The 25134-nt window shown below is 35.8% G+C and overlaps 1 protein-coding gene across 1 annotated transcript in view; it reads right to left on the bottom strand.

Moving 5' to 3' along the window:
* The window catches only part of ZMYND8 (zinc finger MYND-type containing 8), a 57927-nt gene that overhangs the window by 7781 nt on the left and 25012 nt on the right, over positions 1-25134 (bottom strand). Inside the window, exons 4-18 of the mRNA XM_074157076.1 lie at positions 23867-24010; positions 22426-22539; positions 20632-20724; positions 19421-19508; positions 18714-18769; positions 17820-17897; positions 16850-16965; positions 15265-15746; positions 12852-12992; positions 8809-8961; positions 7391-7894; positions 5307-5681; positions 3042-3232; positions 1932-2012; positions 771-849 (exon numbers count right to left, since the gene is read on the bottom strand). Coding sequence (XP_074013177.1) covers positions 771-849; positions 1932-2012; positions 3042-3232; positions 5307-5681; positions 7391-7894; positions 8809-8961; positions 12852-12992; positions 15265-15746; positions 16850-16965; positions 17820-17897; positions 18714-18769; positions 19421-19508; positions 20632-20724; positions 22426-22539; positions 23867-24010 — 2695 coding nt within the window. The remainder of the gene's footprint in view (positions 1-770; positions 850-1931; positions 2013-3041; positions 3233-5306; positions 5682-7390; positions 7895-8808; positions 8962-12851; positions 12993-15264; positions 15747-16849; positions 16966-17819; positions 17898-18713; positions 18770-19420; positions 19509-20631; positions 20725-22425; positions 22540-23866; positions 24011-25134) is intronic.

Raw genomic sequence — 25134 nt, 5'->3', positions numbered from 1 at the left:
CGAAAAGTGGGCGAGGACACTGTATTACACAGTTCTACGGCTGTTTGGATGGCATGTGTCTTAAAGGAGACTTGATCACAGAATTACAACCTTCTTCCCACAGTCAGTGCATTAAAAAAGATAATTTAAGAGGAATCACATTTTAATAATGGTTTCATTTCCTGCCCATATGGCTGAGTGAATGTAGAGATGAAAATCCCCCTCCTAGGAAGAATATTCTTTAATCTGTTTAAATTAGTATTTTGACTTTATTTCACTGACAGTATGGCACCAAGACTGAGTCAAGGCTGTCTATTCCCTTTAAGTAAATAAATAAAAAAGTATATATACCAAGAGCTGATCTGAACCAAAATGTCAGCTACGATCTACAAAGATGCCAGAGGAAGCAGGTTCCCCCAGTGGCCCTATTAACAGAGCCTGGCTTATATGAAAATTAGTATGAAACAATCAGCATAAAGTATTTTGTGAAGAGGGATTATCCAGTGATACATAAAATAAAGAGTTATTCTGTCCTATCAAAAACAAACTTTACCCTAAATTTGTCCCAGAGGGCTGAACACCCGTAGTTGAAGATGCAGAGACAAAGTAACTTTGTGTAGGTACTCAGGAGGTGTCCGCTGACACCAGCGCAGCACATTGTATAAGGTTTTCTGCCCTTCCCTTGGACAGTTCGCAGTATCAGATGAGGAAGGTAATACAGACCACAAGCGTTTGGATTTTCTCTTTAGGACAAAAAAGTAACACACTATTTTGGACTGATACTTTCATACCTAGATTATGCTTCATTTCTGAGAGTTCCTGCTGATGTAGCCATTGAAGTTTTTCTATCTCAATCCTCAAACGCCGAATCTAAGTATTAAAAATTTAACAGTAATAATAAATAGGATGCACTGTATAATACATAATTATTATACAGATAAATGTGTCCAAAGCAAAAAGCCTGATCATCACTTACATCAAGGCTCCTTCCTATTAACATGAGGACAAGACCATAGCAAACCCCAAATCAGAGCCTGTAGTATTCTAACCATTTGTTTCCTAGATTTGCTTACCACAAGAAGTACAGGATTGTTCGAAAACAAAAAGCACTTCTATTAAACTTGTTCCTGCTTCATCTAAAATCAGTCAAGTCTCAAATTTCTCTGACTAGAAACGAAAACCTATTCCTCAGGTTTTTTTGCATTTATTAGTATGGCATTTCATTTCTTTTCTTTTTAACGAGATGAGGCTTAGGAAAGCAAGTTTTTCATTCACCGTGGATTAGGAATACAAATATTGCTGCTCAAAATTTTGACTTCTTTATTTTTGTTTAAAACAAGCAAACAAATCATCACACTTTTAACTCTGAGCTTTATTTGTTCACGTTCGTAGTTTACACTGCTTAACCTGCTTTTTCCAAGTTTAAAGAAAACACTCAGAAGATACTACGTACTACCCTTTGGAGACAATTAAAAGCAACGTGCAGCATTTAATAAAAAAATGCAAAAAAGTATTACAGTTTTTTTAAAAAGTATTAAAAGATATGGTCATAATCACATAACTGGAATAAGCAACTGCACTACAAGTTAATGAAAATCTTCCTCCGGTGGACAAATACATGGTTTAAAAAAATGCTACTTTCAAAAAAACTACCTCATTTCTGATTTGAAACAAGGTGACACAAAATTAAATCCTCGACAGAAGCTTTAAGGATCTGGGCTTGATGGCTTACTGTTCTTCCTGCTTATCTTAGGGAGCCCATCTCGTATTTTTTCAGTGTTTTTCTGCCCCACTTTAATCATTATTTCTATAACAGCACAGAAATTAGTATCTCTAGACAGTCTGGATATATAATAAATTGTAGATATATGGTACTTTTATATATAAAAATAGTATTTTGCAACTTTCAAAGTTAAAATACAAGCAGCATTATTTATTTATCTTGCACTGACCTCAGCTATTGTACTGCCAGTAGTATTTTTTGAAAGATCATTATATATTTCAGTCATTGTTCCTTTGATGGCATCCATCATCTGAAAGACAAAATGAAAAAAAATTCTTTGAGATATATATTTTTTATGGATACCAATTTTTACTTCCTTTCACCCATGCTAATGTGAATTTCTATTACTATCAACAACGCCCCATACCTCTCTACACATTTATCTGGGTCTGCTTTTAGAGGACTATTTAGAAGGTAGAACACACCATGCTTGATAAGGAGTGTGATTTTTTAAGTGTCCTGAACTGGTTAGCTGCTTCACCTTCTCCTTTTCCAATAAATTGCCATTGATACAATTTGCAAACAAACAAAAAGATATATAACCAGTAGTTTTGGGGAGAAACTAAATTTAAAAAAAAAAGACATTTACTGACCTTGCTGCATTGCTGACCACTGACAATCCCACCAAGACCATATGGGTTAAATGAGAACACTAAAAGACTAAAAGGCCCGGGTACTCAACTTTATTTCCTTGTATAGTATTCACCTTGATCTTTTTAAAGATCTAAGAGTACAAAAAGTTAACGTCCCAACCCTCACTGTCACTTTATGATACAAATATTACACCACATCTTCTCTTTAATAACTTAGCTTCTGTTTTAATACTTGAATATAAACTTATGACAAGTTACCATTTGATAAAGCTATACAGCGTTTTAAAACCAAAGTACATCTTTGTATATGTATTACTGGACACAGATGAAGAAATATTCACGTTTACTGAGGAGATATCTGCACCTTTAGGAGAAAACACAGAAAATGGTCCGAAACAAACACAGTATAAATAAGAAGCAGCAATGGGGGAACAAGAGAAGGAAAAAGTCTAAGGTGCCTGAGCAGCTGAAGCCCATCATAGACACACTCTGGCTTGGAGCAGCGTCAAGCCAGCTCTAAAGAGATGGTTCAGCACTCTTGTCAAAGTCTAGCAGTCCCTACTGAATAGAATGCATATGCAACATATGACAACCTGAAAATAAAGTTATTTCAGAATTTGAAATGTGAAAAATTTGAAAATTCATTTCAAAATAAGATTTCAAGAAAACCTTGCTCGATAACTTACTTTGCTAGTGTACTTAGCAATATCTGCAGCCACATCAGCTGAAGCAGTTGCAATGGGCAAGTCTGTATTAAGTGAGGAAGAAAGTGTACTCGCAGATCCAGAGCTGGTAACCATAGAAATAGGCTGAGTACTTGTAACCAAGGTTATAGTGGATGTGGAAGTGCTCTGGGTGATCTCTTTTTGCTGCACAGCTAAGAAAAGAGAACATACAGCGGATCAATCACATAAACAATTAAGAACATGAACACGCAAACGTCTAATGTCTAACTGAAATGTGCACACCCAACCGTTTCCAAGACTTAGATTATTTATACAATGGTGCCATTTAATCAATTAATTATACAGTGTCCAGCCACTGAACTTGTACATGACTAAGGCTTAAAGGTAATGAAGCAAATATATCTTTGAAACTTAGCATTTTAGACTGGCCAATGCAGAAGTCCCCCTCAGATCTGTATTCCTCCCATCTGGAGACTTTTCCACCCCACTTCCGAACCCTTCAACTTGGAGAACTTCCAACTAATACCATACTCATGAGTGTTAGAATTAGACATTTTCATTTGCCGTAATTTTGAAAAATATTATTGCATTTGAAGATATTATTGAACATTGAATATTAACTTTTTGCTTTGAAACAAGGTCTAGTGAGCCACTGTTGAAGAAAGCCTACTCTAGTAATACCTCCTGGCATTATTCCCATTCTTCTGTTATTAATGCTACTAATTATTACTAGTGTTGTGACATGTTTAATATACATACATCCAGATCAACATTAGCCTTTGGCTGGCTGCAGAGCAAGGAATGCAACATTAGATTAACTCATTAAAGCAAAGAAGTTACTCACAGTGTTAACTCAAACAGGGTAAGAAATGAGTTCTCACCTTTGGTTAATATTTCAAATAATCTTAAGCAAAGGGTAATGAAAAAATGAGCGCACAAATCTAAATTGAAAGACTTTCATCACCTTTTCATCCCTAATGACTTATCTGCCTTAAATACTTTTCAATCTATTTTTAATGATTCATATTACAAAAAAGATGTCTTCATTGCCACTATCCTCAAAACAGGAATTACTGAAATTAAAAAGTCATTCAGTTTATCTGTATGTACTATATTTTTGTTTATGCCAATTCAGTATATAAGAAATCTATAGATTTTATGGTTTTCATTTTATATATTTCTAGCACATAATATTTATGATGGAACATAGCTATGATGCACTCAATAGGAAATATTGATAAAGCAAGCTCATAGGTGGAACATTTAAAGTTCATTCCATATTATTAAGCTCTCATATTAAAGTATGACTATTAAAAACAAGACCTCACAAAGTTTCACATTTATTTTTCTCACTGAATATTTCTGTATCAAATTCCTGCAGTCTACAAGTAAAAAGATACCACTTCTTCAATGTTTCTTAAATGAGAGTGAGACGAGCTATTTGGGACCAGAGAAATGTGCCTCTGGTAAACGTTTGTACGTGACGCTTTACCTAAACCTCTCTCCTGTTTGCAATTCCTGGCTTGCCAGCACTGTTAGCGGAATGGAGAGTATCTATTCACAGGAAAGAGTTCAGTTTATTAACTTGAAATTACAAATAAAACTACATTTGCATAAAGTTGCTGTTCTGTGAAGTGAAGCAAAAGAAAACATGGACTTACGTTACCACGTGCCTACTACTAGTAAAACCTCTGGCAAAGGGCTAGGAAGAAAACAGTTATGAAAAAATTCTAAAATGCCATGGCTGTTTGCTCAGTAAACCAGCATCAGAGTCTTGTTCAGAGTTAAAGCAACAGGGATTTCAAAGAACATGTAGCCTGGGTAATTTCACTCTTATCAAATTATACTCTATGAAAAACTGTACAGATCAGCTTCTTGTCAGATAAAACTGGATCCAGTTTGCAGATATTGAGGTGATAGTGGTAATCATGCAAGTGGAATAGAGTTAATGGTTTCATCGTATAATCCTGAAAATAATTCAGTTCACACTCCCAAATCTGTGATGGCTACGAATGGCAAAAATATTTATACAGATACACACACAAACTTTTTGTCATTAAAATAAGGAGACATGACTCTAAATACACACCAGAAAGAGCAGGTATCGTGAGTATGTTGTTGTATTTTAAAGTCACTTATCAGAGTAGAACCACACTTTGAGATTTTGTTTATATGGAAGAACTCCTGGTTGGGCAGCCTTGGAGCACTGAGATCACTACTGGGGAATTATGGCATCACAGGCACATTGAGTTAGAAAGTGTATACCTTTAACTGCTTGTCTTGTCTGATATCTTGTCCCTTGAGAGGACTGAGGCTGCTGTGACTGAGACTGCTGGCTCTGCTGCTGTTGCTGCTGTCTCTGCACCTTCTGCATGTGCCATTTCTGAGAAGATGTCTGAAATTTATTTGAAGAATTCCACACTACGCGTTGCACGGCAGGGGCAGTTTCCTTAGGCAACAGAGGCCTCTGCTTTTTCACAGGGCTCCCAGTGGCGGCAGATGGAGCGCTAACAGTAGAAGAAGCACTAGTAGTTGCTGTTACACCAGCTGGTGGAGTCTGGGATGCAGAACGGGTAAGTACTGGAGTTTCCGGTAGAGGCTGGGTGCTTGAACTGGAGGAAGGTGGAGTTTTACCTAAAACTAAACAAACATAAAATGTAACACCAGCTTTTCACCAACATATCTGATTCATAATTTTAATCTAAATTTTGGAAGAGCCATATGCACCTTCTAGTCTACTTCTAATTATTTCCCTCAAAAGGGAATTGATACTCTACAAATAAACTAATCTCAATATTCTACAAGTAAACTCATCTCAGTCTACGTGAAGTTGGTGGCAATTCAGAACTAGCCATTAAGCAAAACAAAACGGAAAGTACAAAACGCCGAAAACGAGGCTGACCTCCTTTGGAAGGTATGTGAAGATCAGCATTTGTTTGGATGTTTCTGGATAAGCACTTACATCTCTCATCCCCCTTTTTTTTCAGAAGAAAAATAGGTTCAAAAGGAACAATGACTGAACTGTAAGTGAAGGAACAGGATACTAAAAACTTTCTAAAGAAAGGTGAACTGGCACAGTGAATTTAAGATATCTACGTTCACTCAAAAATCCTCCAGAGTTTATAGCTGACTATTCCACGTATCAGATCGATTTAGGAACTGGCCAGGAAAAACACGGCTGAAAGAGAAGGCTCCTGCATTGACAGGTTTCTGGAAAGGGGGCAAAGACCTTCAGACCTGCACGCATCAGATCTCTCTTCTAGAGAGATCTGATAGCCACAAGTAAAGGTAAGAGCCTTGGAATCATGGACAGGACACAAATTATGTCTAGAATTTATTAGTATAGGCCTACATATATGAATATTTAAATCCACTTTTAATTTTACTCAGAATATGGATTGTTCTCTTGCCTCTATAGCAAAGTAAAATTTTAGGATTACTTATTATTTCAACCATCAACTAGATTAGGCCACTAGTAATACATGAATCAGTGGATTTGAAATTCATAAAGCTTCCTTGCTTAATAAATTTTAAATAAAATAAGAATCAGTCAGTATAAACCTCCCCAAAAATACAACTCTGGTTATAGTTTATAGGCCTATTTTATTTATTATCTCATAATAATATTTATCCATTAAATTCCATTTCAAGATTCAAAATTCAGAAGCATTAAGTTGTCTTCTGAAGTACGTTTAGCAAATTAATTGATAACACTGTTTTAAATGACTGAGCCAACATGCTATAAAATACAGACGAGAAGAGAAAGTTATATGAAGATTAAAATATTTTTCAATATAATCATTTAAATCTGTTTTTCTATTTTGTTTTGTCAAAAGGCTAACGTGAAAAACCAGCTTAGCAAAAGCACTTTACTCATTAATTGAGACACTGTTTCCATGTGCTGTTAAAAGGGGAAAGCAACCTCAAGGACAAATCATGTGATTTAGCTGCGTTTTTTTTATTATAACTGAGAGCATTTGCATTGATTTCAATGGCACGTTATGCAATTTGTATGGTGAAGTCCAACTTCTATACCTGCTATTTTGGGAGATCTACAGAAATGTAAAGATTGCAAAATAAATTCTAAATTTGAGACAGAACAAATATCATGGATATTCATAGTTCTATGCTGCTAAGAGAAAACACAATGAAACATTTTATTTAAAACAGAAACTATAATGGAGGCTGAAAACTTCTTTCATAGTCAAAAAGAATGAAGAATCATTCAAAATATTGTTTTAGTACAGATATTTTTAATATCTTAATGCAAAAATAAGGCTAACAGCTCTGGCTTCGAGAACAGTGCTATAGTACAGAAGAGAAAAAGGAAGGGAAGAATTTCATCCTACCGTCATGTTTAGGAGGAGGTTCTTTAGATTCTTTCTTGGATTTCCTTCCTTCACGGCCACAATGATCATCTCCTAGATCGATGACAAGTTCACTCTCAGAATCAGAGTCCAGTCCTAGGTGCACAGTTGGAGAGTCTGTTTCATCTTTACCTTTCAGTTTTTCTTTTGCAGGATGCTGTAAACTTTTTCCCTTTTCAGAAAATTCTTTTTCAGTGTCTGTAATTGCCTTTTCTTTGACCGGATCATCTGTTTTCTCCACTTCTGGACTTGTGCTTTTAAGTTCTTCCTTGTCTTCATTCTGTGCTGGGGGCTTAGGTTTTTTTTTCAAGCTCAATGATTCTTTGTCACTTCTTGTACCTTCCTTGTCCTCTCCATCTTCTTGGTCATTCTTTGATTTCTGATCCTCATCACTATATTCACTGTCACTGGTGTCAGATTTTTCAGAATCTTCAGAGTCACTGTGTTCTACTGCAGTATAAACAGCTTCAGATATTTCATTTATTCCTAATTGTGGGGAGGAAAGTACATGCCATGCTGACATCAGACTGACTGACATTACCAAAAAAAATACTCTATATACTCGAATAAAGTGTATACATACATATACATATATGTATACATATGTATAATGTATGTATGTACACATATGTATAATATACATACATATATTATCTTAGCTGTCAGTCCTATAAACGCTTCCCTTAGTGCCTTATCTCAATACCAGAATGTGTAAGAATTACCTTTCACATATTCCAATTCATATTTTTATTTCATTCAATAGCCCTCCTTTCACCGCTTTTTCCACTACCTGCAAGCTGCTCTGTTCGACTTAGGACCAATGCCGGCAAATACAAAGAGAAATTATTTTTATCCACAAGAAACCACCTTAAAATCAGTAACACTATTCACCTGATTAAAGTCACTCGCATGCATGTTTCCAGAATCAATTTTAGATCATGTACGTTTTGCGAGGAGAACCTCTAGGTTTTTTAGGACTTAGAAAGTCTTAATTAAGCGCTAGACAACACTAATATTTCTAACAGCATCCAGCTCCCGTGTGACTGGATATACTAATTTGTGCAACTGATTTAAGCTAGGCACAGTTCTTGAATTTTTCAATTTACAAAGCAAATAGTAAGACTATAATTCTGTCAGACTATCTACACCAGAATGGTATAAGAACAGATTAAAAGATGAAAGCTTTCTGACAAAAATTTGAAACATCAGTCTCACCGTGTTTTAAATTAAACTAGTTCAGGACACTCTACTTGCCTCAAAGAGTTCAAATATCCCCTACTCTTGTTTTAATGCATAAAATATTTAAGGTTTCACTATTCAAAAACTTCTTTTAAACTCCAATTCAACATTTTCTCAAGTGTCTCCTTCAGATGTCAAGTGTATTCTTGAGATACACTTACCAAGTTGTGCTTTGCAACTCTCTATTGTCTTGTCAAGATTAAGCTGGAACCTACTACGTATCTGTCGTTTTGGTGAAATGAGTTGCACAGGAGTGCTCTGCTGTTGGACTGACTCACTCAACTCTTTCAGATCCATCTCAGCTTTGCTACGATCTAGAAAAAGAAAAAAGGAGGTAAGAAAAGTATTTTACAAAAAGAAAAGAGATCACTGGCCAGATAAGACATTTTACTGAATAACTGCAGACAATCTGAAATATATTTCACTACTTTAATAATTATGGGCCAAATTATAATTATAAAATGACTTTAATACAAACAATGGGTTCTCCCTCTCTGATGCTACGTATTTCACAAGCAAAACGCATGCATCAATTACATGAAATTATCAAGAAACCATCACTGAGGTCTGTAAGCCGTCTGAGAGCACTTCTAATAAGCTACTGCTGTTATTTACTACTAGTAGTAATATTTTCACAGAAAAAAATGAAATAGGAAATAAAAGTCCCTATAGTCACCATTTAAAATTCAAAAGATAAGTCATGAGATTAGAAATATAAATGTGGACTGTTACACTAGATAGATTAATAAATTTAAGATAACAGTTTTTTCAATGTATGCCAGCAAAATCTTCTCTTGAGATCCCCTATACACATAAGAGAATTTTTCACTCTGAAACATGCAGATCTGCCTGCAAAGAGAACAAGACTACAGTGCTAAAGCTAAAATTCTCTTGGCAACTAAGTTTCACGTTTTTGCTTCAATTTTTCAATTTCAGAGGTTGTATTTCTGCTCCGTAGTCCTATCCTTTACTCTTTGCCACCAGTGCTGACACTCCATCAGTGCTCAGGGCGCTACACCAGTCTGGACTGAGTTGGTTGTTTTGGGGACGAGGAAGGGGACATGAAGAAGGGGGAAGGAATGGAGAGAAGAACTACGTTTGGCTAGTTTAGCTCCTTGAACTGGCTTATGGTAGGACCAAAAGAGCCAGTGCCATATACTGGAAAATGTGGACAGAGGCCATGGAGAAGACAAAAGGCAACACTGGCACAATGTGCATTTGTGCTTCATTTAGAGTTTCATTCCACAGCAGTTAAAGATGTTTCAGTATTGCCTTAAAAGGGGGGGGGGGGGGGGGGGAACCCACAAAAAAAAACAAAACAAAGAACAAAAAAACCCACACACATACATTTTATAAGACATTTTTTGTTGACGTACGACCCAGAGAAAAGTGAAATAAATACGAAGGGATGAGCCAATGTCTCTGACCAGACATTCTTTACAAGTTTGAACTTAATGTCAAGGTACATTCCACATTTAAAATTTAAAAGCCACAGTACATAATGACTCAACTTCAGCAGCAGAGTTGTCTCTATCAGGCGTGGCCACTCTATCTCCTATCAGATTGCAAATAGAATCTATAACACAGAGAGCAGGTACAGAAGGAACCATTCAAGTATTCATGCGGTTTTTTTACTGTTAAAATAACCATTCCTCATCTCTGCCTAGGGAGGAAGCAACTTGTGTGATGGAATATACATGCTATTATTGTATCGCCAAATATACAGGTTATAGTTCAAATCACCCTGGTTTGTAATATACATATGTATTATAGCATATATAAATTCAGTCTAAATAACACAATCGCCCTTTCTAGTCCCAGTGAAATGTTTAAAAGTAATACTGAATCTCACACTCCTCATGTCACATACTCATACTGGAAGAGACTAAACATAATACAAACTATCATTTTCAGTGCAGTGTAAATTTTGAAAATAAAAATGAAGGTTCTAAGTCATTTAAGTACTTTTGAAAAATTTTTCCTTGTATTGGAAATGTTTACTAAATTAGGTTTCTTCTTCCTGTGCTAACTACATCACTGAATCCACAGTAATTCCACAGCAGTAATGGTTATATCACCCTTAGTACAGAATTTGATTCAAGGCCTTCACAGCCTTAATTAATGACAGGACAGCATACAAACAGAAGAAAAAATGGAGAATGGGGAAAGATGAAAACAAGACACTATAATACCTCCCCAGGGAACACTATACCTTAATATATGAAAGAAGTCTCACAATCTCTATGTGACCCCTATGTAACCTTCATGGACGTCTCACTGAGAAGATCTGCCTCATTAATGTCAAAGCATTAGTATGAAGAAAACAGAGCCAAAGGACAGACAAGCCGACTGGAGAAATTTTCAAGTGCTCGTCTTGCTTTTTCTTGTTACCAATCTGAAAATTTTCACTCCTCACTGGGTCAAACTTGTTGCTGTATCTTTTCTGCCTCTCTTATGCAAGGACAGGTCCTGTACTATCTGGAATATGCATTTTTTCCAAGCAATCTGTGTATCGCTTGGTCATTCACACCTCCATTTTTCACCTTAGCCAGTCTGTCAGTAACAACACATGGCTCATTTTGTTAACTTTCCCTCCTTATTGCTGAATTGGAGGACGATCATAGAGCCCTCTAGTATTCTGCTCAAGGTACAAGTGTCTGTTTTCTGGACTTTCACTTTTGTTTTCCCAGAGAGAAACCCTGTTCACATTATGTGTGACAATGAGACACAATAATCAGATCTGAAAACGACAGGATTCACAGATTAATCTGAGTCTGGCACACCTGACACTATTAAATGAAGAAAGGTTGCCATTTTCATTCCTAGCACCAACGAGTATATTTAGCAAAGGAAACTCCTCGAAAGCTGAAAAAAAATAGCGGATACTCTACTTGAAAGCACACTAGCCGTTCTTTTATGGTATTCGCAATAGAACAAGAGGGAATGGCTTCAAGCTGCAACAAGGAAGGTTTAGACTGGACAACAGGAAAAATTCTTCACAGAAAGAGTGGTCAGACACTGGAATAGGCTGCCCAGGGAGGTGGTTGAGTCACCATCCCTGGACATGTTTAAGAGTCGTTTAGATGTGGTGTTGGGGGATATGGTGTAGGGGAGAACTTTGTAGAGTAGGGTTGATGTTTGGACTCGATGATCCCAAGGGTCTTTTCCAACCTGAATGATTCTATGATTCTATTGCTCATGGACCAGAACATTGCATTTTTTGATCCACGCTATTAATTCAAAATATTCTATGCTCCAGCTGATGTCACCCATCTGTGGCTCAAGCTACTGCAGCACTACACCTTTCTTAACAATTTTCCAAATGCATTGTCACCTCAGATAAGACAACAAACAGCTGCAGTGCAGCAGAAGGAATTCATTCTATGGTTATGTCCACACAGATAATTAACACACTGAAAAACAGACTTTAAGCTTGTAACCAGAATCAGAATAACTGTAACTCACTGAAAACATGAATTCAGCAGTTGAACTCAAGCCTTCCTGAAGTATTTGGTAACACCAAGGGGCAGAATCCTGGTTCTCCATGTAATATTGCATGGAGGTAAAAAGTAGCCAGAACTGAATCAGAATACTCACAGGAACAAAGCATGACTGAGGAAACTGATTTACAGCCATTTGGCTTTCAGAACTATTTTACCAACTTAGTACTTACCTACTTCATCTCTCAAAATTCCAGAATCCCAAAATTTACTTCTAGGGAGTTTCAAGACATCTGCTAATTCCTTTCATCCATCTATCTCCCTAGAGAGGGATGGTCAGTGAGGAGGTGATGTGAAGTCAGCAAGAGAGAAGCCCTAGTAAATCCCAAATACCACAAGAAAACCTTGCCAGCAATTCACTTGAGAGACTGAGGGGTGAAGAGCAGCAATGTTCATGTAATTACAACCTTTAGAAACTTACCTACTGTTTAGAAACATTGATTTGTACAATTCAGCTAAAAAAAAAAATAATAAATCATCCTTTAACTACTTCCTTTCATCAACAAGAAAAAACAATAACAGGAATTCTCATTTATAAAAAAACCAGCCTATTTGATGAAACAATAATTACATGTGTGCCTCATTTAAAGCCCTTTGTTCATTCAAAGCCACATATGAGCAAGTTTTCTCATATTATGTTGCATTGACACCACTGTAATTTTTTCAGCTATAACAGTATTAGATTTTCAAAGGTCAAGACTAACCAAGATTAAGATTCAGAATGCTTCCTGGAGTGGAAGTTCTCTCTTGCTTAGCAGAAATTGGCGTTGATGCTTGAGGAGAGAAAGGCTTGGGGCTGCCTGACAAACTCCCTGCTTGACCCGTTCTTGTTGGTGCTGGAGAAGCTGAAAAAGTACAAAATTAATAAAAGCAGATTTAAAAATAATCACTATAAAGCCATATTCACTGGGACAAAACAGCTTTTAAATGTACACCATCAGGGAAAGGATTTTTGTTTAATAATTTCAACACTGTGTTATATCTCCATTCTAAGTTACAATTATGCCTTTAATTTTAGTTTAATAAAGAAAGAAATTGTACGGAAAAGAATTTTATTGCAGCTATATAGTTGGGCCAAATGTGTGCTTATCCTCAAAACCACTCTGTTCACAGTGACAGTTTCGAGCTTTCAAGATTTGGTTATTTTAGATGTTAACAAATTCTGACACTCTAAATTGCTATCTATTTTAATTCATGTATGTAAGTAAACATAGAAAACCCACCTACCCCATTTTCCAGCTACATTAACAGAAAATTAAAAGTACAAATCAGAGTAAGTTTAATCAGAACAGCTGAAGATCAGTGACCAATATGTCCAATAAGGTAACAGAATATTATCATTTCATACAGAGTTTAAGCAAAATCCTATGCTCAGAGCCTTTAAAATCTCCATGAAATAATGTTTTAAAACCACACTTCTGGAAAGAGCCAAACAGTCTAGAAAGGGAAGCATCTGGAGGCCATTACTTAAATAAAAAGGACTAATTTCTGTCAGCAAGAGACTAATTTCTGTTTGTTAAATCTCTCCTTAATGCTCTGAAAATGTCATCCTAAACTCACTACTGGACACTTTTTCTTCCCCAGTACATCCAGGATTGCCTATATACTTTCAGATTCCTAAACAGTAGCAATATCTGCTGTTTCAATAACTGGTTCCAAGTTAATTTCTACACATCACTCAAAATACATAACAGAGGCAGCCAAATAAAATCGTTCTTGTCTAAAGATAGTGCAGTCATACTACTTGAAATATTTTTTTTACAGCAAACAAGTAACTTCATTTACATTTGATTGAAACATGCAGATTCCAGTAACAGGGCAGCTAAGTTTGTACATAAAGTAAATATTACAAAAGTTAGCATTTGTAACAATATACAGGTAGAAATGCCAGGTGGCAACCTGAATACTCTAGTTTAACTGCTGTTAAGTCCAATCCAGCATTTCTGTGCACTAGGATAGATGATAGTCAGGCCTGAGGAAGTTAGAAAAATTCCCCAGAAATGCTATGATAATCAAGAATCCCCAGTAATACGATAACATCTGTCACCTTCTTTTATCTTTATCTGACAAAATAGCTTTAATGTGATTTTCCATTATTACCTCCACTACCATAAAGGAATAATAACGTGGTATAATAAAAGCTCCAAATTTTGACACAAAACAGTACCTGTTAGCTACACCTCACATATACAAGCAGTACATACATATATACATGATCATTTATGTATAAAATTATTCCTTTTGACATATTACTCTGCTGAAAAATCCAAATATTTTCATATATTTAAACTCATACAGTTACTTTGTCATCACTTCTTAAGATGGACAGGACCATATCACAAGACGTTTTGTACCCAAAGGTAGCTTCACAGCCCAGCCTTTATTGGCTAGAAAGAATAAGATCATACTAAATAAATAAATAACAGCATTTTATCTAAAAACTGCAATGGAACATATTGATTTAGTTTTCTACACAAAAACATCCTTTTACCCAAACCAAAGTTTTAAGCCACTCACATTAATTAATACACTGCATCACTTTTTTTCAGATAGTGATGAACTTTATTTATGGATGCAAAAAACTAAGATAAAGTAGTTTGCTTGAGTGCCATAAAATCAGCTAGCAATTTGTTCTTTGACTACATATAAGTCTGAGAAGTCCAAATTCTACACTTCTTTTTCTGTTTATCCACTCTGCCTATGGAACTGTGGTTTTATCATATTTCAGCTACTCAGTTGGGAACACTTATAAATTAAGCTCATTGCCTTGAAAAAGAGCTATCGAATTTTAAATAGAATACCTCCTAATCATGATAACTCTAACTCTTTTTGTATTTACTTCCACTACTCTCCATTAATTTTGATAGTTACAACTATTTCCAGCTATTTAAACAGAAGGGTTGTGGTCATTTTTCAAGGTTATTTATTCCTTCTCAATGAGACAGAAAGGGCTGTTATTTCTTATCTGCAATACTGCAAGTTAAACCCATCTTTTTTTCTAAAATCTCTTCATAAAACGAGTCATAATACAGCCTGTCTTTAAAAAGTATGTGGAATAAAAATAGTGCATTAACCAAATGTAAAGTCCTGTACCCCCTTTATTTATTTTTTTTTTACCTGTATTTTTCTCAATAAAGTCCATGGATTCCTCACTGGCACTAAAATGACTGGAAGTCGCTTTTTTCTCCGCGTCCTGTTCAACATCAGATCCAGTGTGAACTGATGAGTTCGTACTCATTGGTGACCGTGGCATATCTGTCAATGAAATCCTACGACCAGTGCTACTGCTCAGCATAGACTTGCTCATTAGAATCTTGGGCGATGCCGTCATATCAAAGTTCAGTTTGATTTTCTCTTGTTTGTCTGTCTTTGCAGTTCCAGCAGTTGGGTTTGCAGGGTCTAATAACATTTGGTATTGATTGTTGGGAGTATATGGTGTCCGGAAAGGTGCGTAATTAAATACTCCAAATTTTCTACGAATGTTATCAACATAAACCTCCATTTCTTGCATTGCACTATTGAAGATGCTTTTAGTCTTTTTCACAGAAAAAGGAATTTCTTTAGACATGAGGTAGCAATTATTTATTGGAACCCAGGCCCTATATGTAAAACAGAAAAATAGAATATAACGTAACTACATTTCACGCTGTGGACTGGCATTGGCAACTTTCGTGCACATACTAATTTATTTTAGCCTAATCAAAGATATGCATACCTCAGATGACTTCAAAGGACCATCTCTACCTTCTTCTTTTAATAGTTCAGTGCTCAGTTTTGGTAAGTAAGTAAATTGAATATCTTAGATTATCACTAGCTTCTTTTATTCTACCCAGTAACGCATAAAACATGAATAAACACTGGTCAAATACGACAACATATTCCTAATTAGAACAGCCTATTTAACTCTAAGACAACCAATACTGAACAGTCCTTCCATCTGTCACAGTTAGCAGAAAAACACAAAAAGCAGATCAGGAAAAAAAGACTTCACAAACACATTCTTAAAAGCTTAATGTTCTATTTTACACCCCACATCAGGGTGACCAAACTCCTCAATGCCAGGAAAAGTTCTATCAACAAGTATTGGACAGATTTTACTTATCATGAAATGAGGCAGACTCTAAAACCGTGCCTTCCAAGGTACTAAAATAACAGCAACTTTGACTTAATTATCTCAGGGCCCTATACATTTTTTTTTATAGTACATGTTTTTCTAACTGTATAGGTTTATATTTTCAATTCATGATAAATCAACTTGCGTTCACCACGGCTTTCTCCACCTAAGCAGAGGGTTTACAAGTACAGAAAACTTAACTCCTTTCAGAGCAAAAGTGGCCTCTTCAACACAGATTGTATTTTCTGTATTTTTTAAATCTACAATTGTGTGTTTATTCCCATTGTGTTTAGACAACATAGACAACTTTATTGACCTCTTCCACCCTTAAGAACTACAGTTCTCTGCAGCACAAAACCAGACACAGGAATTAACTTGCATATTCACTGAGATTATATATGTATTAATCTTACAAACACATGACTCAGATTCTACAGACATCATGTAAGAAACTAGAACTGCATATGCTACAATATTATAGTTTATTAGTGCAAAGGTTCAAAAGACAGGATCCAAAAACTCAGAGCACAAAATTACAACAAGAATTTTTCAAGTACAGCCAAAGACATCCTTTGGTTAAATTCCCACCTGTCGTGTTGGCCAAAGAAACGGGCATCAACTTGCCCATCTTTATCCCTCAGTGCTTTAGCAGGCCAGAATGGAAAGCCCTTGAGTTTAGCCCAGACCAAAGGGTGGGGATTGCTCTAGAGGAGGAGGCAAAATACACAGTAAGACACAAGCAGTATTACCTTCAAATCTGATAAATGACAGTATTTTTTTTTTTAATTGTATGTATTACTTAGACTCAATAAAGACCCAACACGCACAAGGCACTAGTGAAATATAAGATTCCATTTACCTATATGCTTGATCTATACATAATAAATCCTGAAAGAACAGAATAATAAAAAAAAAATACCACCTCAACTATCTCAATAAACACATTGTAATTGCACTTTTTTGATTAATTTATTAGTCCCCTCGAAATACGTAGCACAGCATAAGTTAGCCGAGGACCAATCTTTCAAATTCTCTAATTTCACTTAAGTCCAAGAGAGAACTTGGAGTTATACACTTCTACTTAAGAATCTTAAGGAGTCTTGGTGCTGTATTAAAGAAAACCAAAAAACAACCTATCAATAGGTCATGAAAGAAAAATCAAGTCTAAGTTCTCAGATCCACACCTGCAGAAAGACATATTCACATTTCAGAAATCTTACTCGGAGTGCAAGTACCGTGTGCAAGCCCAGATGACCCAGGCGCAGGTATCTTAAGTTTGAGGGCAGAGAAGTTGCCATCTGGTTGCTGACCCCCTTCACAGTTATTTCTGACAGAACCGTTCTTTTTGTGAAAGCACACAGCCTTAACAGCTAAACATCTGAGATAGTCTCACCCCACAAAGAGCACAACGAGCAAGCACAAGCTACTTGGTAAACTCCAGCAGCCTTTCTTGCCTCAGTAACCACCGTGTTTAAAACAACATGGGGATAGCAAGCAACAGTCAAACCCGAAGGGCTGGTTTAATATATTAGCTAGACTACCATAATCCTTAACTTACACAAGGCTCACAAAACCAATTATCTCGTTTTTGGCAAGCAGCTAAATAACATTCCGGACATACTTCAATTTCATTCATCTGAAAAGAAAAACAATTATTGGAGAGCTTAAACAGAGTCCGAAGTGTGATCAGTATTATTATGTTAGCCTGTCTAGTTTGCTAGCATCATTTTCCCCACAAATTTGTGGTCATAAATCAACATTTACATGCTCTGAAATCAACACTGTTTTGAATGACACCCATCTTTTTCTACTCCTGTAACACATGCATTCCATTTAGTAAATCAGACATATTTTTACATCCCTCTTCAAATTCCATGCTACTGTCATTTACTCCAGTCAAAAAAAATACATCCTTTGTTTCACGTTGTATTTATTCTAGTGATAAAGAATTATTTATCATCATTTCTTCCAGTGGCAAAAATACAACCTCAACTGGGCATGTAATTTCATAATTTATGCAGAACCAAAAATAAAATATTTTATTCCTTATGCTCATATTATATAAACTAGTTAAAGTATCAGGCTCAGGTTATATATGTAGTTTGTTCTATTAAGAATTGTTAATTTCTCAGAATTTATGTGCATCAGAAGATGTAGGTCTATTTTTCCAACTCTAAATATTTGTTTAGAAGATAGGTGCCTGTATACAGAATCCCTACATCCACTTTCTTCTCTTCCCACTCCGCATCTTAATTATAGATAGTGAATATCCTAGGGGAAGATTAGCAATACCCTTGCCAAAAATCATTCTGTAGGCCATGGATACGCATATCTAAATATAAGAAAGCCTATAAAAAATGTAGTTATGCAATACACATATTAGGAAACACATATTATTTCACTCATGAATACATAAACGGAACACTTTAAAAATGAATTGGGGCACAAATACCTCATGCTCACAGATTTTGATGATGACTTTTGCTGTTTGTGTCAATTTGTGATTTCCTAAGGAAACAATAAAATGCTTTAACCAAGAAAATTGTTATGCTAGAATTACGATAAAATCAATAGTTTTTGCATTTAAAAGTTAGCATTAAATACAAAAGAGAACATCTAAAGAGACGATGTAAAACACGTATGTACAAACTACCCGCTTGCAAAAGCGGAAAGTGGGCCCTTTTCTCCTCAACATAGCTGAGTAACAATCTCTACGTGGTCCATTTTCAAGCTACTGCAGCTGCCCACCTCTGGTACACTCTTTCAGTGCGGGACACGCTGTACCATCTCCTCAATCAGGTCCTATAAAGCACTGCACAATGCAAAACGCTAAAGCAGCTCAGCATTTTGAACCAGATGATGCGGGTTGGAACCAGATGATCTTTAAGGTCCCTTCCAACCCAATCCATACTATGATTCTAACTTATTTGAATTTTTTATTTTTTTTTTTTTAAGGTGGAATGAACATGGGTTGGATTTGATCCTAGTTTTACATATGACGGTTGTTAAAATAAAAGAAAAATCTCTGTGTTTAGGTAGTACTGTCATTAACAGTAAGATAGTTTCAGTGTTTGCCAACTAGAAGCCTACACATTGCTCTATGACTTTGACTACTTCAAAGTTTCATATTTTAGGACATAAGTACATATTAATGCTCACCCCCATTGTAAATAATGCAGTTGTGCAAAATCCATTTGGCATCAGCCAAAAATGCTTCAGTGCAACCGTACATTTTCTTTTTAACATTCTGTAAAGAAAAAAATTAAGAATGTATCAGGAAACAAAAATGAGTAAAAAGTCACAGCATCTGAACATTGTTTTCAATCAATAAAACTGACTCTATTTTCTGTAAAAAATATTATTCTAAATACTTAAGGATCTGTCAAATTCAGGGTGTCTTCTGACTGCCCTGAAAATGTATTAACTGCCTAAATTAACTCTAAATGTTGAATTACTTAGATCAGCATCTTCAACATTTGCAAAAAAAGTATTCATTTCTTGAAGGAGTGTTCAATTTGATGCCTCTTCAGAAAGCTGAGCCCTTGATTTCTTCTACTGACATATTATTGCTCCACAGCATCTTTATTTCTAAATTTATACAAGACCCAGAAAAAAAATATTGGTCACGGTACATAAGACAGGCCGTTTGACATTTGAGTCTACCCACTGGGTAAAGTCATTCAATTAACTAAAATCAGTCATGTGAATGTTACACCTTTATACCATAAAGACATCAGCCTGCACTATAAGGACATGGAGAATGAAAATTTGCTGTCTCTTCTCCAGGTCCCAGCACAACAAAGCTCTGCAACACTTCAGTCTTCGTTAAGCAGCGGAGAATGGAGAACTTCTTCATGATTTTCAACTTTTGCATTATTATTGAACTGCGAATGAAAGTCCCATTATCCATCTCTTGACCGTTTCTTTTTTCTTCCACGCCTCAGGTGCAGTGAAGATTACAGCATTTGTTGAATGATTAGTAAAAGAGTCTGAAATGATTTCTGGATATATACTCAAATGGTCCCAAATTAACGGACCAGTGATCCATTAATAGCTTACAAACATGATGATCAAATGCAAACTCTGGTTAATGAAGTCTCCCCACAGGATCATTCCTAGAATTAGATGAATTTATACAGGAGGAAATCAACAGTGTAAGCTTGTCCTTTTCATACTGTTTTTCCTGAGCGTTTGTTACTGGTTCAGACAAAACAGTGGACTTGTTCCATTGGCGTATGATTGTTTTTATGCTGTAACTGAACTGGCGTATAAATAATTTCAAGCAACCGATTTCTCCCCCTCCCCACTCCAGAAATCTTGATGATAGCAATTAAACTCAAGGGAGCTTCCTCCCTTAGCTTCATACAAACCTTCTCTAGTGTACAAAGGTCCATTGGATGAAAGATATATTCTGCATAATCTGGGTGTTGATCCAGTGAAACTGGCTTTTGAAATGGCTCTGTCTGTTAGGAAAAGAAAAAAAAAAATCACACTGCTTATTAACACTGACCAGTTTTATCTTTCTAATGCTACTTCCAACTATGGTGTCAGAGAAAATTCTTTAAAGGTAATTATAAAATTTCATGAAGTAATAAAAATACAAGTAGAACAAAAGGAACTAAAAGGTCTCATATAACTGATTTTTCATATGGTGGAAGTAATGAATTGCCAAAGTTAGGGGTTTTGTAAAATGTACTGTTATTATTTAGAGTAGGGTTTTTTGGAGGAGAGTATCAGATAAGGCTCAGTGTATAGCTTTTAGCAGAATAAAGACACTAAACTTCCAATTCACTAGACTCATAAAAATACTTCTTTTTCAGACTCTCATTAGAATCATAACTTTCAAAACAATGGTGGCTTGGTAATGCAAACACATTCAAAATTTTATCAGTGGGACTCTACATTTTATCTGCTAATGCAGAGGGACTGTAATTCTTTGAACACAACCAATTAAAGTACTCAGGTACCAAAACAACAGGTTATCAGTAAAATGCCTGAAGGGCAAAATATCTCAACAGCATTCATTAAACATTAGCTTTCTAAGCCCATTTTCAAAACACTTTGTGAATTCAATATAAACAAACACTGACACTTTGCTTCTGAAAAGCAGCACTTAAATCTTGCAATGGCTCCATCTGTAATAGGACAGTATTTACCACTCCAGAGTAAAACGATTCCAAGAGCCAAAATCTGTCAGTACTTAAGAATAACCTTCCCAGAAATTGTCACTATTGTTCTGCTAAAATACTTATCATAAAGAGATCAGAGTTGCAGAAATCCCATGATTCTGCACATATGTTTTTCCCAACATATTTTACTGTAACAATGCAGGCACAGAGACACTTTCCCTTCTCTAACTCCTGTACAGGAAGAAGGAGGCATCAGGAGTTAAGACAACCCTTGGTAATTTATCACATCATATTTTGATTTACTGTTTTCTTCACACATATGAAAACTAGGTAATGCTTACATGGCGAAGAACAACTGACCAGAACTGTTGAAAGTTAGAAGCAAGAATGAGTGACTGGAATAGGTGAAAGTTTGTGGCATTTTGAGACGTGAATCTAAGACAGATGCATGGAGATAGGCACAAGTTGGAGGAAAACCAATTATACCTCCATGATACAAATTCATAGAGCAGCAGCCTCATATTGCGTGAACGTTAATGGCATAGTTTTCACCACACTGAGGGAAATTTCTTCAGTGTTTTAGAAGTACATGATACAACTAACTTTTGTGGTAAGAACAATTTCTACTAACAGATAGAAGCCAGGTTTTCAAAAGGTATAATCAATAACATAACAGTGTCTGCGCCCAGCATTCCTGCCCATAGAACTGTATTCGTAAGAGATCACGCCTCCTCATTCCCCTGGTATCTCAAAGACAGCACTGTCTGCTGAAAACCCACATTATATTTTCAGGACACCTACTGAAACTACGTCCACAAGTTACATCAAGGAACTACATTTTAAATGCACTCCAAAACAGTATATACGGCCTAAACTGATGTGTCCGTATCAGACAGGTGGCAGACAGCACGGAAGCTGTCACACACCATCTGATAAAATGAGCCAGGTTCATAATCCACAAAAGGAAGCAATACTCAGGATCATGACAAACATATGATCCAAGCATTAAAAAAAAATAATAATAATCTTCCTTACCCCTGGCTGTTTCATTTTCTGTAGTGCAAACTTCAGTAAATATGATAGCTGTTCAATGGTGAGCATTGTCATAGCTTTACTCTGTGTTTCTATGCATTCTGCGACTGTGATTTTCTAAAAGTTAAGATCAAAAAAAAGAAAATTCTGTTAGCAAACATTTCTCAGTAAATTCTCCTCCACTGAAATATTCTAGCATTGAATGGAAGATAACAACTATCTTACAAGAAATAATACACTTCTGATAACCCATTTACTTGGGTTTTGTTCAGGTTATATTAATAAAGAAAAAAAAAACGGAAAAGAAAAAAAAACGGAAAAGAAAAAAAAACGGAAAAGAAAAAAAAACGGAAAAGAAAAAAAACGGAAAAGAAAAAAAAACGGAAAAAAAAAAACGGAAAAGAAAAAAAAACGGAAAAGAAAAAAAAGGGAAAAGAAAAAAAGGGAAAAGAAAAAAAGGGAAAAGAAAAAAAGGGAAAAGAAAAAAAGGGAAAAGAAAAAAAGGGAAAAGAAAAAAAAGGGAAAAGAAAAAAAAGGGAAAAGAAAAAAAGGGAAAAGAAAAAAAGGGAAAAGAAAAAAAGGGAAAAGAAAAAAAAAGGAAAAGAAAAAAACGGAAAGGAAAAAAACGGAAAAGAAAAAAGGGAAAAGAAAAAAAAGGGAAAAGAAAAAAAGGGAAAAGAAAAAAAGGGAAAAGAAAAAAAGGGAACAGAAGAAAAAAGGGAAAAGAAAAAAAAAAAGGGAAAAGAAAAAAAAAAAAGGAAAAGAAAAAAAAAAGGGAAAAGACCAGAAATTATCCATCATCTTCAAGATCAAGCAAAGTGAATGTGTGAATACATAAAATTCCCAAATACAATGCAGGTTCACAGTAACATGAACAAGTGAGAAGGTCACCTGGGCTCTAATACAGTAAGTGATCAAAGGAAAACATGCGATAAACCACTTTGCTTTCATTGAAGATACTTTGATGCTAAGCATTCTCTCCCCAGGAATCACTGGAGAGAAATGATTAAATTCTTCCTCAGCCCTGCAGAAAAAAATAATAATAAAATACCCATTTGTTTACGTAGACCCTATAGTGCAGTTTTTTTCTGCACTGAAGCAGAGCTGATCAGCCCACTAGAAGAAGTACAAGTTAAAAGCAGTCAAAACTGCAGAATGTTTTCAGAATTAAAGGTGCCTGATGAAGAGATCACTCTTTGAAATGGTGTTTTCTCTAGAGATGGAAACCCAAAGGAAGTTGCAAACTCATAGTAAGGTGGCAAACACAATCCAGGTACACACAGAGAAAAAGTGGTGAAGCAGCAACAGATGCCTCCTCTTCTGCACAAACTTATCTAGCGTCTTTACCAAGAGGCAATGTAGGAATAAACCAGAAACATTTCAGAATGCAAAAAAGCTGCTTATATCTCACAAACAAGAAATCCACTCCTTATATCAAACTAACCTCACATTCTGGGCAAAACCAATCCCCCTCTGGTTCCGCTGTCAGTTTCAGACACTTAGCATGATAAACCCGAGGACAGAGTTCACAGCAGAGGACTTGGCCTTCCCGATGACAAACCCAGCAATAGAAATCATTCCGTCCATCCTGTGGTACAACATCAACAGGGTCTGTGGTGAGTGGCTGCTTCATATAGTAAAACGGACCATGTCTTAGTTCTGACTGAAATGTAGGCAAGAAAAACAGGTTTGGTTTCAAAACAAATTTGCATTTTTTCAAATAATAATATTCATAATAATATATAAGCAAACAGCAGTTTACAGCATTTGATTAGCATTTATGCAAGCACAGTATCTTACTCATTGCACAAAATCATTAATAAAGAGGTTTAGTTCTTATTCAGACGTCAAATGCCAATTTACACTCAAGACTGAAAATGAATTTTTGTGGCAAGTGAGGGCATCGAGTGCAAAACATGGAATCCAACAAAAGTCAGTAAACACATCTTCAAGAAAGAAGTATTATTATAGAAGCTATTGGGTTCTCTAAACTCAGAATTCTATGGGGCTGTGCAAGCTAAATATTGAGATATTTAGTGATGGCTAAACCTGGGACAACTGAAGAAGTTAGTCCTGAGACAAGAAGTTGAACACCATGCAAATCTGTCCTAAGTTGCAGCAGTTCACAACTTGGTACAATGAAGCAAGCCAGTGCTGATTTGGATTAATAAGGCAAACTGTAGAGTAGGATGGCAAAAGAGCCAATTCACATCCTTAACAGCCATTTCTGCTACAGGAACACAGGGAGAGATTTAATCCACCATTTAAATGCACATCAGAATTTAAGGCTCACAGTCTCCACTGGTTTTCCTGCACTAGAAAGCACTTGAAGTTAACTTTGTAAACTGCATGAACTAGTCTTCAGCTAGTTTTGTTTGATTCTCAGGTAATTTTGTCTGCATTCTACATTTACACATCTGCAAGTTTTTAGACCCTTGAGCTGTCACATGCCCATGTGACTCATAGAACAGTGCAACCATATGCATGTTCCATACCTTTGCAGCATCCTGTACAAAATTAGTCACACAGGTCATAATGTCACCAGAAACAACCAGTGTGCCAGCTTGGACAGTGATATTTCTGGATTTCTAAGTTACAAAGGACAAGGTCTAATTATTTGTATGAATAGAGGACCTTCAAGGACAAATTAGATGATGCAGAAGTGACAATCCAGCTGAAGATGATGTATCTCAAAATACACCAGAGGAGATA

The sequence above is a fragment of the Numenius arquata genome, chromosome 12 (assembly GCF_964106895.1).
Source record: "Numenius arquata chromosome 12, bNumArq3.hap1.1, whole genome shotgun sequence".
NCBI classification, from domain to species: Eukaryota; Metazoa; Chordata; class Aves; order Charadriiformes; family Scolopacidae; genus Numenius; species Numenius arquata.
This window is presented reverse-complemented; position numbering and strand designations above follow the sequence as displayed.